This window comes from Mustela nigripes, chromosome 16 (genome assembly GCF_022355385.1).
Source record: "Mustela nigripes isolate SB6536 chromosome 16, MUSNIG.SB6536, whole genome shotgun sequence".
Taxonomy (NCBI): domain Eukaryota; kingdom Metazoa; phylum Chordata; class Mammalia; order Carnivora; family Mustelidae; genus Mustela; species Mustela nigripes.
In genome coordinates, this window is record NC_081572.1 from 15,658,250 (window position 1) to 15,673,616 (window position 15,367).

Consider the following 15,367-nt stretch of genomic DNA (forward strand, 5'->3'; position numbering starts at 1 on the left):
TTTAAGTACAGAAATACAGACGCAAGTATGCGTGTGTGCACATACATGCAAATATCCCCGAGCTCCGTCCACTGAGGGGCGTTGGGAACAGGAACACCCCAAAAGCAACGAGCACTCTTAGCTTGGTTTCTAAATACCTTTCTGCACTAAAAGAAACCAGAACTTCTTGGGCGAAATGGCAGATTGAGACCGGGGCAGAGAAATAGGAAGATGAGCCTGGAACAATTTGTGCTCAAAGAACAATGGGGAGTCACAAGGTCACAGAAGCTTTGAAGGGGTCCCCACTGGCCCAATCTGAGGTAACATGAGCACCAAAATAATGATAGTATGTATAATGATCATTAAATAAAACAGAAATCTGAGTCCAAGAGTAAAGAAAGCTTTCCTAGTAGCAACTTGGAATAAAATCTGTGCTTGAGGTTGAGGGAGAGGGGATGGCTCTTTTCCTTTGCCTTCCTTTGGCTGCCTACACACACTTCAGTCCCTTCTGGATAGACTGTGTCCCCTTCTCATTCTCCTGCTGACGTGTCCTCTCCCCTGGGCTAGGCCAGAGGCATGGATGTGCAGCAGGTTTCTTTAGTCACCAACTAGGACATTCCTACCAATAGGGAAAGCTATTACCCACAGAATCAGTCCTGGTAGACTATTTGCACATAAGGGTGTGGCTATCATCATGGTGACAGAAGCCAGGAGGATTCTTCGAGACAGCGAGACCTTCTACAACACCTCCATTGAGGAGATGCCCCTCAATATTGCTGACCTCATCTTAGGGGCTGTCCTGCTCTGCTACCCAGGGTTCAGTCTGGGGGACTGAAGAGGGACAGGAGTGGGGAGGAAAGGGAGCCAAGGGATGGACATCTTGTCATTTTTTTTTCTTTGAATAAATGTGAATAAATGTGGTTTTTAAATTTTATTTATTTGTTTGACAGAAAGAGAGATCACAAGTAGACAGAGAGGCAGGCAGAGAAAGAGAGGGAAGCAGGCTCCCTGCCAAGCAGAGAGCCCAATGCGGGACTCGATCCCAGGACCCTGAGATCATGACCTGAGCTGAAGGCAGCGGCTTAACCCACTGAGCCACCCAGGCGCCCCAATGTGGTTTTTTGATGCAGGAAAAAAAAAAAAAAGAAAAGAAAAGAAAAAAAGAGAAAGCTTTCCTTCTAGAATGCCAACCAATAAATATACAAAGAATGACAGGATTAGGAGACACTCACAGGCTACCACTATAGTGGTAATTCAGCCAAGAAATTGCAACACAGACTAGGGGGCAAAGTTTGATGAGGAATGGGTTATCTACCCTATTTCAAAGCACACATGAAGCTTCTTCGTAACTTTTCAGAGAAACCCAGTAGATACCACCTCCATTAAGTGATCAAGGTTACCACCACCAGCAGAGTAATTCAAAATTATATTACCTCAATAGGATGTAGCAGGAGGAGCACAGCACCACCGATATTCCTGCCAGAAATGTGTAACTGGAACCCAAACCCTGAGAAAGCATCAACAAATCCAAACTGAGGGACAGTCTGCAAAACAGACTGTAATCTTCAAATGTCAAGGTCATTGAAACAAATGTGGATTGTTCCAGACTATAGGAGACGGAGACAGGACAACTAAGTGCAACATTTTTCTGGTGATACAAGGTATTATTGGGCTCATTGGGAAAATCTGTGGATGGTAGTGTTTTCAGGTTTATTTTTGCTTCTGATGGATTTATTTGGTGATATAGAACATCTTCAGTTATGGGAATTACACATTAAAATATACAGGAGTGTTGGGACATCGCCTTGCAACCCACTTAATCTTAAAAGATTCAGAAGAAAATGGCCTATTCTTGTAATATTCTTGGTAACTGGTTACTTTTAAATTCGAAATTATCAGGGGCGTCTAGGTGGCTCAGTTAAGCATCCAACTCTTGATTTTGGCTCAGGTCATGATCTCATGGTTGTGAGATCGAGCCCCACCTCAGGCTCTGAGCTCAGTGGGGAGCTGGCTTGAGATTCTGCCCCCTCCCCAACTCTCCCACCTCTACTCTCTTTCTCTCTCAATCCTTAAAGTTCTCTCAATGCCTTTTGTGTCAAACATTTAGGAGCACAATTTAAAAAAAAAAAAAAAAAGAGACAATTTTGCTAAAAGTCAAGATTCTTTTAATTTCTTATAAAGACGTTATAAAGGAAACAGTGCTTAAAATTCCACAGAACTAAGGTTAAGTGGAAACCATGACCAAATAAATACACAAGGACTCATTTTGACGCTCTTTAAAGCAGTGTTTTTATCCAAAGAAAGATGGTTCTTCTTGATGTGCTTCTCACTGAATGAAACTTTTATTGACCTTTTGTATGTATCAACTGGCTAGCCTATGTATCTGAACTCTAAAATAATTTAATGGGACTCATAGTCAAGTGACGTGTTATTGATGATACATAATAATGTCTTGATTTATTATATTCATATATAAAAATTCTTGATTCCTTTAAGTTCATCATTTCCATGACCATTTTAGTTATGATAAATTACAAAATGGCAAGGAAGATTCTGAGGGAGCCTCTGGGTGGCTCAGTGTCAAGCATCCGACTCTTGATCTCAACTGAGGTCTTAATGTTAGGGTCGTGAGTTCAAGCCCGGTGATGGGCTCCATGCCAAGCACGGAGCCTACTTAAAAAAATAGAAAAAGAAAAAGAAAAAAACCCCCTATAAAACCTTGAGGAAAGTATAGAGTAAAGGGCTTCACAAATAAGGGCAATTATTAGAATAAAAAAAAAAAAAGATTTGTTCGAGGTTCAAGGTTCAAGTCTGAATCCTTGAACTTTATAAGATCAACGAGACACTGTTTGTGAATGTTCTTTCTTAAAAAACCGCCGATGAACTCAGTATCCTGTCAGGAACGGGTGGCTCTGGGCCAGCACCAGACACAAGAGGCTTGCGGTATTTGCACTGAATCCAAACCCGGTACATTGTCAGCTGCTTCCCTCGGTTCACTTGCAATCGGCGATCCACCAGGTTCTGAACCTTTTCCAGTCCAGCGGTAGTGAAAAGCGTGTCCAGCTCCTCTGGTTTGGAAAAGAGATGTTTATGTACTTCCCGCTGAAGAAAAAACATTGTCTACCACTTCCTATGTTTAATGGAGCTCTGTGAGACCATTTTTATTTATATTTTTCAAGTGGCTTGAGCTGAGCTGTTTATTTATAAGTGCAGTAGCAGCTTGGTAACAGCAAGGAGCTCGCATTTAAATGGGGGAACCCAAACCATCTGGGAAGGGCAGCTTGATATCCAGAGGGAGAGCTGAAAAGTCAGCTCAGGGGAGGAATGTTCCAGAAGGGCTTTATGGACACCTTAAGATGACATACAAAAATCTACACAAATGCAATAACAAAGCCACTTTTTAAGGGGAGAGGTTCTGCCACTTTGACCCAGGGCTCCACAAGCAACACAATAAAGGGTCCCAGAATGGCAGTGGGCATGGGAGGCAGGGCTGGCCGCCAAGGAGAGCCATTCTGGGCTACAGCTGGAGCCGGGGAGCACAGGCCTGGCTCCGGGCACCTATAGGATGACTCAGTCTGCAGGGTGACACCAGTTGCACTGAAGTCTCGCAAAAAGGGACAGCTTTCCTGTTTGGGGCAGAGTGACAGGGAGGAAGAGGAGACAGCAGAAGGGCCCTGCGGAGGGCGGAAGGCTCCTGGAAGCAGGGAGCGGGTCCCGGGCGGCTGAGTGCAGGGGGCTGAACGGCAAGAAAAGGCTGCCAAAGGCGGGAGGGGCCCCCCAGTCTTCCCTCTGAGGGGGAACGGAGCAATGTCCAAGCTGGTGTCTGGGGGACACTGGCGCATGTAAAGAGGAGCGTTTTTGTACCTTGTGTGAAGAAGTAAACTCTGGTGCCGTCCCCTCTCACATAGAAACTTTCGGACAGACACTGACCTGCGAAGCGAGGTGATAAAAATCAGAAACTTTCCAGGGCTTCTTTGATGCTCACGGCCAATCCCATGTGTAGCACTGACACCGATTTCTTGGGCAGAGAACTTTCCTAGTGACGCTGGGCACCTGCGGGCTCATGCTGTGGACACGGGCAGCCCCAGGAGGCGCTCAAACCCCAGTGCTCCGTCCCGCGGGCCTCAGCCTTCTCGTCTAGAGCCGGTTCATGCCGCAAATGTTTTGCCCCCTCCCGCATTCAAAAAATACCATAGACTCTTTGTGAAACAAAATAAAAATCAGTCGATCGATCAAAGCCACAGACTGTAGCTAGACCGACAGGGAGGAAACCTGAGCCACCACGACCGTTCCCCACGTCTCTCCACACGGCCACACACTCCCGGGTCCGGTTCACGTGCCCTCCACTCAGCCAGCACGGCCTCTGACCTAATGTCAGCTTACCAGCCTGCTAGGTAATCCTACGCCTCTGGGACGTCACTATAATCTCACTTGCTTTGCTCATTCCTCCCCAGCCACTCTTGTACGTGCGAGCCAGTTGGAGACAGTTACCCCGCACTCTGCTTTTCTCGTCTGGGAAGGCAGGATGGAGACCCCCTCCCCCCAGGACCACTGGTGTGGGGTCTGCCTCACGCGGCAGGCACGATGCCCCCCTTCCGCAGAGGCATTCACTTTGTTTCGAAGACTTTGCCTAAACCCACATTACGAGCTAGTTCTTGAGTAATTCCCCAAAGGACTGTTAGACTGAGTAGATAACACCAGTGTGCTTAAAAAAACAAAACGGAACAGAACAAACACAAAACCCAAACACCATTTAACAACTTGTTATTTCTACCAGTAATAGAAAAGTACATCTCCTTCTGTGAAATGGCCAGCAGTAGGTTTAAGAAGTGGTTATCTCACTCTTAAGTTTTGTTACCTTTGTTTCTGGCCACTTGAATCTGCCCTTCGGTGAATCAACTCTAAAATTTTCCTTCCTGTTGTTTTGGGTGGGAGGCCGATCTCCTCATCAATTTGCCAAGAGGCCCTTGAAGAGCAGAGATAATAACTAAGTCTTCATCTGTTCTAGACACGGAAATGTTTTGTCTTTCAATTTATGAATGGCATCTTGGGGCACGCCACGTTTAAAAATTACTTATGTAATCAAATCTTTTCCCCAAGGTGGCTATTCTGAAAGTAGCTGTCTTGGTTAAGGGATCCCCCCAATATGTAGAGGGCACCAGTCTTCAAAAACATACCACTCTCATCATGTATTAGGTGGTTTTATATAAGGAGCTCTAATTCTAGAGTTTCTATGTGATTTCACTGACTTACAGGTCTAGTCTGATGGCACAACTGCTGCTTTGGTTATAGCAGTAAAATACCTTTCTTAAACCGAAGCTGCGCCATGTCGTAGCGGCCGTAGTCTCGCAGAAGCATCATCCCTCCGGGCTTCAGCAGCCTGCTCAGCCTGCCGATAGCCTTCTGCATCCTGCGGGCCAACAGAGAAAGAAGACCAGGTCTTCTCAAGAACAACATTCCTCTTCCTTGCAGCGTGCGTGGAACAGCCAGCGGACTTCCTAACCCTGACACACACAAGCCCCGACATTTCCGCTCCTCGCTTCGGCGACATGGGAGCACACACTCTGCTTCTCAGGTGCCTTCTGCTGTCCGCTCACGGACATGGCTTTGACCCACTCCCTTCCATATGCAGAGGCCTGAGAATAACCTGCTTCTGCTGGAGGGCTCCAACTTCCATACTCTGCGGCTGGTTCCCTTCCTTTTCCTCCTGGGATGGCCTCATGGGGAAGCTACCCCTGCTCTGTGCTTCCGGGGCTCTCAGGGCCCAGCCCTAAGAATCTGCGGTGAGGATTGCTGGTGAGTTGACTCACCTGTCTGCCCCCAGGGCCTGAGCGCTCCGAAGGCACAGACTGCACCTTTCCATTTGTTAAATGAAGACGAAACCTCAAGCACTCACAATTTACACGGTGAGTCAGTAGGCGAACGGGTGCCACGGGCAGAGTGCTCTACCTTCTGACTACACGATTCACACACGCAGGCCCAGTGCTGGTTTCGGCTGTACTAACGTCCAAGTATCAATGCTACAAAGCCCACTTAAATATTGAATCAAGAGTTTTAACTTTAATGTTTTGCTTCAGTCCATGTCAGCTTTTAAGTCTGTAGCATTTAAACTTCTACTGATATTTTAGCTATCAAACTCTACTGTCAACTTGAACTCACAACCCTGAGATCAAAAGTTGTGTGGTCTACCGACTGCGTCAGCCAGGTGCCCCGAGACCTCTACAGTTACGAGCATTTAGAACCACACCTGGCCTTTTGGGCTGTCCTGCACCTGCCTATTTGCACGCTCACAATATCCCTGTTAGGTCAGATGACTCAGTGCTCGCCTCAAGGAAATGTGGGACAGAGACAACTGCTCATTCCTCTGGGTCTCTGGCTGACGCTGCTTCCTGAGGACAGTATCTCATCAGGACAGCTGGCTCCCCCATGTCCAGGAAGCTCTAACAGTTATCCTGCAGGGTTTAGGAACTGACTTTCGTTTCACCTGAACTTGATCTTATGGAATTCCCCTATACTGTGGTTTTCCAAAGAGCTTAAACATAAAGGGACCCCTGAGTAAGGCTTCACTATAAATTGTGTTAATAAGCTTGCTTTACTGAAAGCATCTGAAAAGCCCAACAAGGGGAAGCCGGCTGGTTTAGTCCGTAGAGTGTGTGGCTCTTGATCGTAGAGTTGTGGGTTTGAGTCCCACGCTGGGTTTAGAGATTACTTAAAAATAACATGTTATAGGCTTATTTATTTTTTTTGAAGATTTTAGTTATTTATTTGAGAGAGAGAGAGAATGAGCGAGACATCACAGGAGGGGGTGGGATGGGGAGAGGCAGAGGGAGCAGCAGACTCCGCACTGAGCAGGGAGCCCACTGCGAGACTTGCTCCCAGGACCCTGAGATCATGACCTGAGCCTAGGGCAGACGCTTAGCCACCTGAGCCACCCAGGTGCCCTTTAAAAATAACATCCTAAAGAAAAATAAAAAGGCCGACAAGGGGATGGTATCTAATAGCTGTGGCACACCGCCAGCAGGCAGAGGTTTACAGGCATACAGGTTCAGGAAAAGGGGTGAGGCACTTGCATCGCTCTGACAGGGTGGCCTTTCCAGGCCCATCAGATCACCCTGCTTACTCGGGGTCCAACCCTGGTATCAAGGTCCCTGACACGAGCTTCGTTTTCGTTACACTACTGGTTAAGGGACCCAAAACTTACTTGTCTGGAACGACCGCTGAGAGAACAAATATGAGGATGATGACATCGAGGCTACCCCCGGGCACCGGGTAAGTCGCGTCTTCATCACACAGATCGTGAACAAATGCAAAGCACCGATGAGGATCATATGCTGAATTTGTCTGCACGGAAGACTACAGGTTAGAAAATGTTCACACACACACCACACACACACACACACACACACGAAAATGTTCCCCCAGCCCGGAGGAAAGCTTATCTTGCTTTAAGTGTAACTGCAGCTGCCGAGGGTTATCGCCCTAATCATGAAGGCGTGCATTCTGACTCAAAGGCTAAGAACGCCTCTCCAGGGAGGAGCCTGTGGAATCCAAGTGGCATTTTCAGTTTATTTATTTAATTTATTTATTTTTAAGATTTTAAAAATTTATTTATTTGACACAGATCACAAGTAGGCAGAGAGGCAGGCAGAGAGAGAGGGTGAAGCAGGCTTCCTGCTGAGCAGAGAGCCCGATGTGGGGCTCGATCCCAAGACACTGGGATCAAGACCTGAGCTGAAGGCAGAGGCTTTAACCCACTGGGCCACCCAGGCGCCCCATTCATTTTATTTATTTATTTTTTAAACTTTTAAAAAAAAAAGATTTTATTGAGGGAGAGAGCAGAGCGAGTGAGAGAGCATGGGGTGAGGCAGAGGGAGAAGCAGACTCCCAACTGGACTTTTTTTTTTTTTTTTTAAAGATTTTATTCATTTATTTGGGAGAGAGTACACGTGAGAGAGAGCATGAGCCAGAGAGAGGGGCAGAGGGAGAAGGAAACCAGACTCCCTGCTGAGCAGGGAACCTGATGTGGTGGCTCAGTCCCAGGACCCTGGGATCATGACCTGAGCTGAAGGCAGATCCTTAACCCACTGAGCCACCCAGGTGCCCCCCACCCCCCCAAAACTGGTACTTTAAAATGGAATGTTTTAGTGGCACCTGGCTGGTTCAGTTGATAGAACATGTGACTCTTGATCTCAGGGTATTGAGATCAAGGCCCATGTTGAGGGTATAGCTTACTCAATTTTAAAAACTAAATGAATGAATGAATGAATGAATGAGGGGAGGCACCTGGGTTACTCGGTTAGTTAAGCATCTGACTCTTGATCTCAACTCAGGTCATGATCTCAGGGTTGTGAGATGGAGCCCTGTGTTGGGGTCCACATGAGGATTCTCTATCTCTCTTCTGCCTCCCCCACACCCACTCTCACACACCTGCAGTCTCTTTAAAAAAAAAAAAAAAAGAAAGAATGTTCTTGATTTTTCTGCTTTTATTCTTTTCTTTCCTTTTTTTTTTTTTTAAAGATTTTATTTATTTGCCAGGGAGAGACCTAGTGAGAGAGCGAACACAAGCAGGGGGAGCAGGAGAGGGAGAAGCAGACTTCCCGCTGAACAGGGAGCCTGGGATCATGACCTGAACCGAAGGCAGATGCTTAACGACTGAGCCACCCAGGTGCCCCTATTTTACTTTTATTCTTTATTCTTACTCTGATGCACAAAAATTAGATTTGAGGATTGCAAAGTGCTCAGGGAGGTAAATGGCCACAAGGAAAAAGAAAAATCTCATCAGAAGAGAAAACACACCGACACTTTCAAAACATTTAAAAGCATGATTTAAAACAACTCCCAACCCAACTATAGCATATTACACAGATCACAGAATTCTCCAGGAAAACCTATTGGATATGGAAAATTTAACTTTATATTTTGTCCTAAAATTAACAAAGATAAAAATAAATAAAATTAACTAAAGAGAAGTCTCAATATTCAACTGGTCTAGATCCATAAAAGTAACTCACTCCAGAAAGACCTGGAGTTACCAACTCTGGAGCTCCTGTGCTAGGAACAGTAGACATGATTGTAACAACTTATTTTAGGGTAATTTCTCTTTCCGTATCTCTCTTCTCCAAAAATGTGACTTCGCTTCTCACTGGCCACAGCTAATTCAAACAGGGCAAGTAGATTACCAGCTTGGCCAGGTCAACCAGACTCTTTCTGGGGACTTTGGAATCAGCACGAGCCGTTCTGGTGAGGTTCTGAGAATGCCTGAATGGGGTAGATGTGTAAGGGGCAGGTATGTCGGGATCCTGTGAAAACCCCATTACGGAAAGCTGGTCTGTAAAGAGAACAAAGGACAAATGGGCTGTGGGCTATGGCAGATACAAAACCATGCGCTTGAGGGAGTTACTGTGACAGGAAGAGGAGGGAATGGTAACATGTCACCAGCTAGTCAACCTGCCTTGGTATCTGCCACCTCTTCAGGGCTGAGTGACAGCCCTGGCTACATTTTATGCCCTTGGCTTCTATGACCTTCTCTTTCATTGATTGAGTTGGTCTAGGTGTTTCTGTGACTTGTAACTCAAAGAACCCTGACTAGAAACAATCTTCTCATTTTAATACTTAAAACCTACGTCTACAGAGGTCAGGACACCTGCCTGACGCTCCACAGTGGCCAGTGACACCTTCCAGGTTCACGCTTGGTTCTTTCCTCTACTCCCAGCTGTTGCTAGAGACCTTGATTTTTAAGAGACCCTTTCCTCTTTAATCAGAGACAGTTACAGACAGGAACTATTGCACTTACCCGCACCAGTTCTATGGCTGTGGAAGAAAAATCACAACAGTAAACAAAGAGTCCCGGATCACTGAAATGGGCAGAAAAAACAGAACAGTTAAGACTAGAAACTGAATTATTTCTGTTTTCTCTCCTGTGTAGCAAAGTTAAAATATCAAAGGCATCAGATATTAGCAGTCAAACAGGGTTTAAAGCTCACCAATTTTCCTGATGACAAAGATAACTTAGAAAGTGACACCTCCTGTCACCCATGGTTCCCAGTAACCACTATTACCAGTCTGTTGCAGTAAGTTTTGAGAAACAACACACCCCTTTCTCCTCTGTGCTGTCCTATAGTTAAACTCTACAACACACTTACTTGTTGGTTTGTAAAATCGGAAAGACTGTGTTTCCCACACCACAACCAACCTGCAGACAGAAATGAACTTTTAGTTACAGGACTTTCCAAAGAATTCCCTAGCGCTAGATAAATAATCAACCATAGATAATCTTGCCTAATTGTATTAGTAGGAAAGGTACAGTGATCACAGTTGAACAGTACCCATGACAATCTCTGACCTTGACCTCAGGAAGTTTAAAAAGAGGTAGCCATAAAAGACAAGAGCAAAGGCTCTTGATAGCAGAAGGGAGCTGATGTGGAAAAAAGGGCATGGATTGCTTTTACTTTTTGAGTTTTAACAAATGGTCCTATAGATGAAATATATATTTTTTTATTGATACAGTATTTATTTGTCTTGCCTGTCAAATCCTGAGCCAACCACTTGCCCCAGGCTGCCTGAGAGGTATAGGAAAAGGAACATACAGGGCAGAAGAGACACAGAAAGACTGATGGGAGGCGGAGACAGCTCCTCCCCATGATGGGAGAGGAGAAAGGCCACCATCAGGCAAAGAGCCCCATGGCCTCTGAGACGGCAACACCCAGAATGGCATGGGAGAGGGGGCACGACCAGTGATGAGGTTCCCAAACAGTCCCAATTCCAGCCCTAGAGCCAGTCCCCCTGCCGTGGCAGCCCCAGCCCCAATGAACTTGGCTACTATGTCGATGTCTGTTGAAATCGCATTGGTTTGGAAGCTGCAGCTAGTAGAGAGGTCAGGGGACGTGGGGCTGCCGAGCTGCTAGGCTCTCATCTGTCAATGTCTCCGGGGCTTTCAGCACCGCTGCAGTGATTGGCTCAACAGCTGAGAGGCGCACCTGACCAAGGAGGGCGTGGAGACGAACTCTGCACAGGTGTACATTTTCCGGGGATGAGAGGCTATGGCAGGAGAGCCGCTCCCGGTGCGGAGAAGACAGAGAAGGCAGATAAAAGATTTTCTTACCGAACGGCACTGTGTCATTATTGGAAACATGCTTCTCAGACTTAGCAGAAAAATTCATGAAAAGGAGATCATGGGTCACAGTGTCCTAAACATGGTGCTGGGTGTCCTAATAACAGTGGCCATTTGGGATTGGGTACCTGACCCTTGGTTTCAGCTCAGGTCATGATCTTGGGGTCATGGGATCGAGCCCTGCATCAGGCTCTGTGTTCAGTGTGGAGTCCACTAGAAATTATCTCCCTTTCCCTATCCCTCTGCTTCTCCCGTGTTCACGCATGACCTCTTTCTAAAATAAATGAATGAAATCTTTAAAAACAAAGACAAAAAAACCCCCAAATCCAAAAAAGACAGCGTCCATTTACTAAGGCCTTACTACATGCCAGGCACTATTGTTAGCCATTTTACATCAATATCTTAATATATGTAATTCTCATAACCGCTGTGAGGCAGACAGAGAGGAAGACCCCTTCTGCTTGGGGAGGAGAAGGGATTAGGAACAGGGCCAGGGCTAGAGTACTCAACCCCAAGGCTAATCAGCCTCCAGTGGAGTGCAGAGTCACCACTTACAAATCTGCATTACAGTTGCTACCCAGACACGTTTCCAGGTCTAGCCTGGCCTCAGCACCAACATGCACACTAAGAAGACAAGAATTGAATAAAAAATTAATAAAAAAAAAAAAAAAAAAGAAGACAAGAATTGTCCACTGCCTGAGAAGCAGGCACCATCCCAACCGACCCCATCCCCCGCAGGACTCCTCCAGTGGCCGGTAGAGCAATATACAACGTTCGGATGAAGAGGACGTTCCCAGACAGCACCTCAGGTGACCTACCTTTGTCTGCCACAACACCCAGCTATCTGGACTGAATTCAGGGCATATCATTAGTTCCAAAGTGGAGGTGTTTCTAGGCCAACCTAATGGTCAGTGCTAGTCAGCGTCTTCAGGAAGAATCACTTTTGGGATCTGCCTCTCCAGGCCGAGCACATGTACAAGAGAGCAGCCTCACTAACCCCACTATCAGGACAACAGAGAGGGGTTACCTCAAGTATTCTTTTTTGTTTTTTTAAAGGTTTATTTATTTATTTGAGAGAGAGAGAGAGAGATCGCAAGCAGATGGGGGGGGAGGGGAAGGAGCAGGCTCCCTGTTGAGCAATGAGCCTGATGCAGGGCTTGATCCCAGGACCCTGAGATCATGATGTGAGCCCAAGGCAGAGGCTTAACCCACTGAGCCACCCAGGCGCCCCTACCTCAAGTATTCTGTAGGTGGCTGAGGACCCAGGGAACTCATCGGCACGGATTTCCAGGTGACTGAGTTTCCGAGTCACATCTTCTTCCAAAGGAGGCATCTGTGTTTTATGTCCAAGACTATCTGAAGAACACGTGTGCTGTTCTTCTGTTTTTAAGCCAGGTCCCTCCTCTTTCCTCCTACCTTCAGGTACTTCACTCCTCTTGTTCTCTGAGAGCCAATCATTCAAGTCATTGTGGTTTGGGTTAGGTGCCAACTCTGGGAATTCAGTGAAAAGCCAATGTCTATCCTTGAAAAACCCATTTTCGTGGATTTTGTAGAACTCGTTCCAGTATTTGTGGGCATTGACTTCATAATCAACTGTAAATATTAAAGAAAGAATTTAAAAACCCATCTCTTGGTATTTTATGTACCCTTAATGTCAAATGTCATTCTGCTTCACTGAGTGTCATTTTATATTAAAAGCATCATCAAGTGGCACCATAATCTCAGAGCTGGAAACCTTGTAGTCCTAATCACCTACCCTATCTGAATTCCCTCTGCGTCTTGTCCTTCTAGGGAGGAACTTCTACCAGGAAACTTTCTACCAATTCTTCACCCACATCTCTGGGTGACTCTTAGCTATTTGAAAATTCTAGCATTAAGGAAAAAAAAAAAAATCTGACAATTAAGAAAAAAAAATCTACCTTCTGGTCAGAAAGTCCTACTATTTCTTATGGCTACACAGAACAATTCTTTTGTATTTAAGGGCAGTTATTTTCCCCCTCTAAATCCTCTCTTTTACAGGCGAAATGTTCCAGGTTCTTCAGTCATTCCCCATGTGAACTCAAGCATTAATGACACATACAGCTCTTCTTTACATACACTCCTCTGTCTGCGGTTTTTATTGAATGTGGAGCTAAGAAATGAATTCAATACTACTAAAAGATCCTAAAAACGGGAACAAGGTTAAAAGGAAAGGAGAAATGCTGAGAAGAGGGAAAAATATCTTCAGATGATTATAGAGTTCTGATGAGAGAGGACAGGTGAGACTTAAGAAAGGTAGACTGTTTCCATTGTAGCTTCAGGTGATCAAGGCATTGGCAAGTCCTAGACTTCAGTTTTCTCTTTGCAATACAGGGCCTTGACAAGAGTAGTAGAAACGGAAGAAAACAAAAAAACAAAAAACCAAAAAAACCCCAAACCTAAGAAATCGGATTTTAGTTTCTCCACTCCTACTACTATCTAACTGCTTACCTCTGGGTAAGGCACTTAATGTCCTGTGGTCCAAGTTTCTTTAACTGTAAAAAGAGGATATTGGACTACATGATTTTCAAAATCCCTTTCAACTCTAACTTACTTTGATCTATCTAGTTTCTGTCAAACTATGTAAGGTGAATATTTTATAACTGGAATCTTCTAATCGTTATAGTGAACTGTGGGATACTACTCTCCCAAGTTCAATTCCTACTTGCAAATTGTCTTATAGGACATAGGCTCAGCCAGTTTTAGTATCTAGAGATATTTTGCAATGAAATCACCCACCTCTCCAGAAGGGTCTTTTTGCTTTGGCCACACTTACCTACACTCCTCTTCACCCAGTTTTCCTTGGCAGAAGCCCTAAAACCTCACAGCCATCACACCACTCATTAGCTCCCTCCCCGAATAAACTGAGAATCTGATCGCTAGAATCTAGCTTCAATCACATTTCCTCAGCCAAAAAAGTGTAATCATAAAGACGAAGCAGAGCCTCTAAGTTGGCCATGTGACCACACGGTTGCGCTCGGATAGTCTAGTCGACTAGCTAAAAATTAATCGGTAGAAAATCAAGATACAGTTACTCCTTCTCAAATAAAGCCAAAACCCAAACTCCCTCTTCGCCCTAACAAGATTTCAGGGTGAAACTCTTTTGCGTCCTCACCCATCCCTTCCCCTCCCGTTCTACCCCCGACTTCGGGGACAGTCTTGGCGGTCTAGGATCTCTAGCCTCTCGGGGAGAGCGCCTCGAACAGTACGCTGGCTGCTGTTACCACTGAGGGCCCACCTAAGCGCACCTTGCTTCTCCTGGCACACCCGCGGGGTACTGTTCTCCTGGACTTTCCTCTCCGCTGCGGCGGCCTGCTCTTCTGACCACTCCACATTGTCCCTGGGAAAATCAAACGGGCAGTTTAGGGGCCTCACGTTCCAGCTGCGGGCAGGATGAGTCTCTGGCCATGCAGCGCCTCTCCCGTGGAAGGACAGCGCCTCGAGCAGGGCAGCGGGACTCGTGGCCCGCGATCAGGGGATTTTCAGAGCACACGGGGATGCGGGGCAGGGGGCGAGCCGCAGATCGGACGAGGGGCAGGGCGGTTACCAGGCATTATGGTGAAAAACGCGCGCCGGATCGCTCAGGAATCTGCTCCCAAACTGTTGCCGCTTCTCGCCGACAGCAGCCGGAGCGCACTCAGGATGGGAGTCCGCCATGACACCGGAGCCGGATATGCCTGTCTTTCAGATACGCGAAAACTTCCTGCGGGGCCACGCCCCCTCCGGAAGTCGCGGGATCTGGGCGGGAAAAGAGCAAGGAGGGGCGGGGCAGCTCTGAACTCCCGGGTCTAGGTTGGAGCTGGAGCTCCGCCCGGTGGGGGCGGGCCCTGAGTTGGGAGGTGCTCTCCCGGGAAGGGGCGCTCGCCCACTGATTTTCTCTTAGCTGGCTTTCTGTCTTCCCCGCAAAGGGGCTGGAGGTAGTGCAGGCCTGTATGGAAGTGGGAGACAGGGATCCCTGGGTGGCTCAGTCGGCTAAGCGTCTGTCTTTGGCTCAGGTCATGATCCTAGGGTCCTGGGGTTGAGTCCCACATGAGGCTCCCTGCTCAGTGGGGAGCCTGTTTCTCCCTCTGCCTGTTGCTACCCCCACCCCCCCGTGGTTGTGCTGGTGCGCGGTCTCTAATAAATAAATAAATAAAATCTAAAAAAAAAAAAGGGGGTGGGGGAGGCATTGCACTTGAGCCTCCTGTCTATGCTGGGATCCTCTAGCAGGTTTCCCAGTTTCTCTCAAGTTTTAAGACGGGAAATTATCTTGAATCACTT

At 46.6% G+C, this 15,367-nt stretch overlaps 1 protein-coding gene and 1 non-coding gene across 3 annotated transcripts; one reads left to right on the forward strand and one right to left on the reverse strand.

Annotated features, from left to right (window-relative positions):
* Window positions 1-362: 362 nt before the first annotated feature.
* LOC132004614 (small nucleolar RNA SNORA67) lies at window positions 363-474 on the forward strand. Its single transcript, XR_009400569.1, has one exon. It is a non-coding gene; the product is annotated as a small nucleolar RNA SNORA67 (small nucleolar RNA).
* Window positions 475-2,121: 1,647 nt separating this feature from the next.
* On the reverse strand, window positions 2,122-14,796 carry METTL2A (methyltransferase 2A, tRNA N3-cytidine). Of its 2 annotated transcripts, XM_059378779.1 has the most exons (9): window positions 14,655-14,796; window positions 14,356-14,447; window positions 12,324-12,682; window positions 10,122-10,171; window positions 9,773-9,833; window positions 7,181-7,320; window positions 5,283-5,389; window positions 3,844-3,909; window positions 2,122-3,047 (listed from the first exon to the last, which is right to left on the reverse strand). In XM_059378779.1, exons 1-9 carry the CDS (start codon window positions 14,762-14,764, stop codon window positions 2,845-2,847), a joined length of 1,188 nt encoding a protein of 395 aa, XP_059234762.1. In that variant the 5' UTR covers window positions 14,765-14,796; the 3' UTR covers window positions 2,122-2,844. The 2 variants fall into 2 exon arrangements, with proteins under 2 accessions (XP_059234762.1, XP_059234763.1); XM_059378780.1 differs by lacking the exons at window positions 2,122-3,047; window positions 3,844-3,909 and adding an exon at window positions 4,727-4,945.
* Between the last annotated feature and the right edge of the window lie 571 nt (window positions 14,797-15,367).

What these genes read in the sequence shown, in the direction of transcription:
- METTL2A (XM_059378779.1), bottom strand. Translation starts at nt 14,764, where the DNA reads ATGGCGGACTCCCATCCTGAGTGCGCTCCGGCTGCTGTCGGCGAGAAG. An exon ending in GTTTTTCACCATAATGCCTG is followed by an intron (nt 14,448 to 14,654) that starts GTAACCGCCCTG and finishes TGATTTTCCCAG; the next exon opens with GGACAATGTGGAGTGGTCAG. An exon ending in GGTGTGCCAGGAGAAGCAAG is followed by an intron (nt 12,683 to 14,355) that starts GTGCGCTTAGGT and finishes TAATATTTACAG; the next exon opens with TTGATTATGAAGTCAATGCC.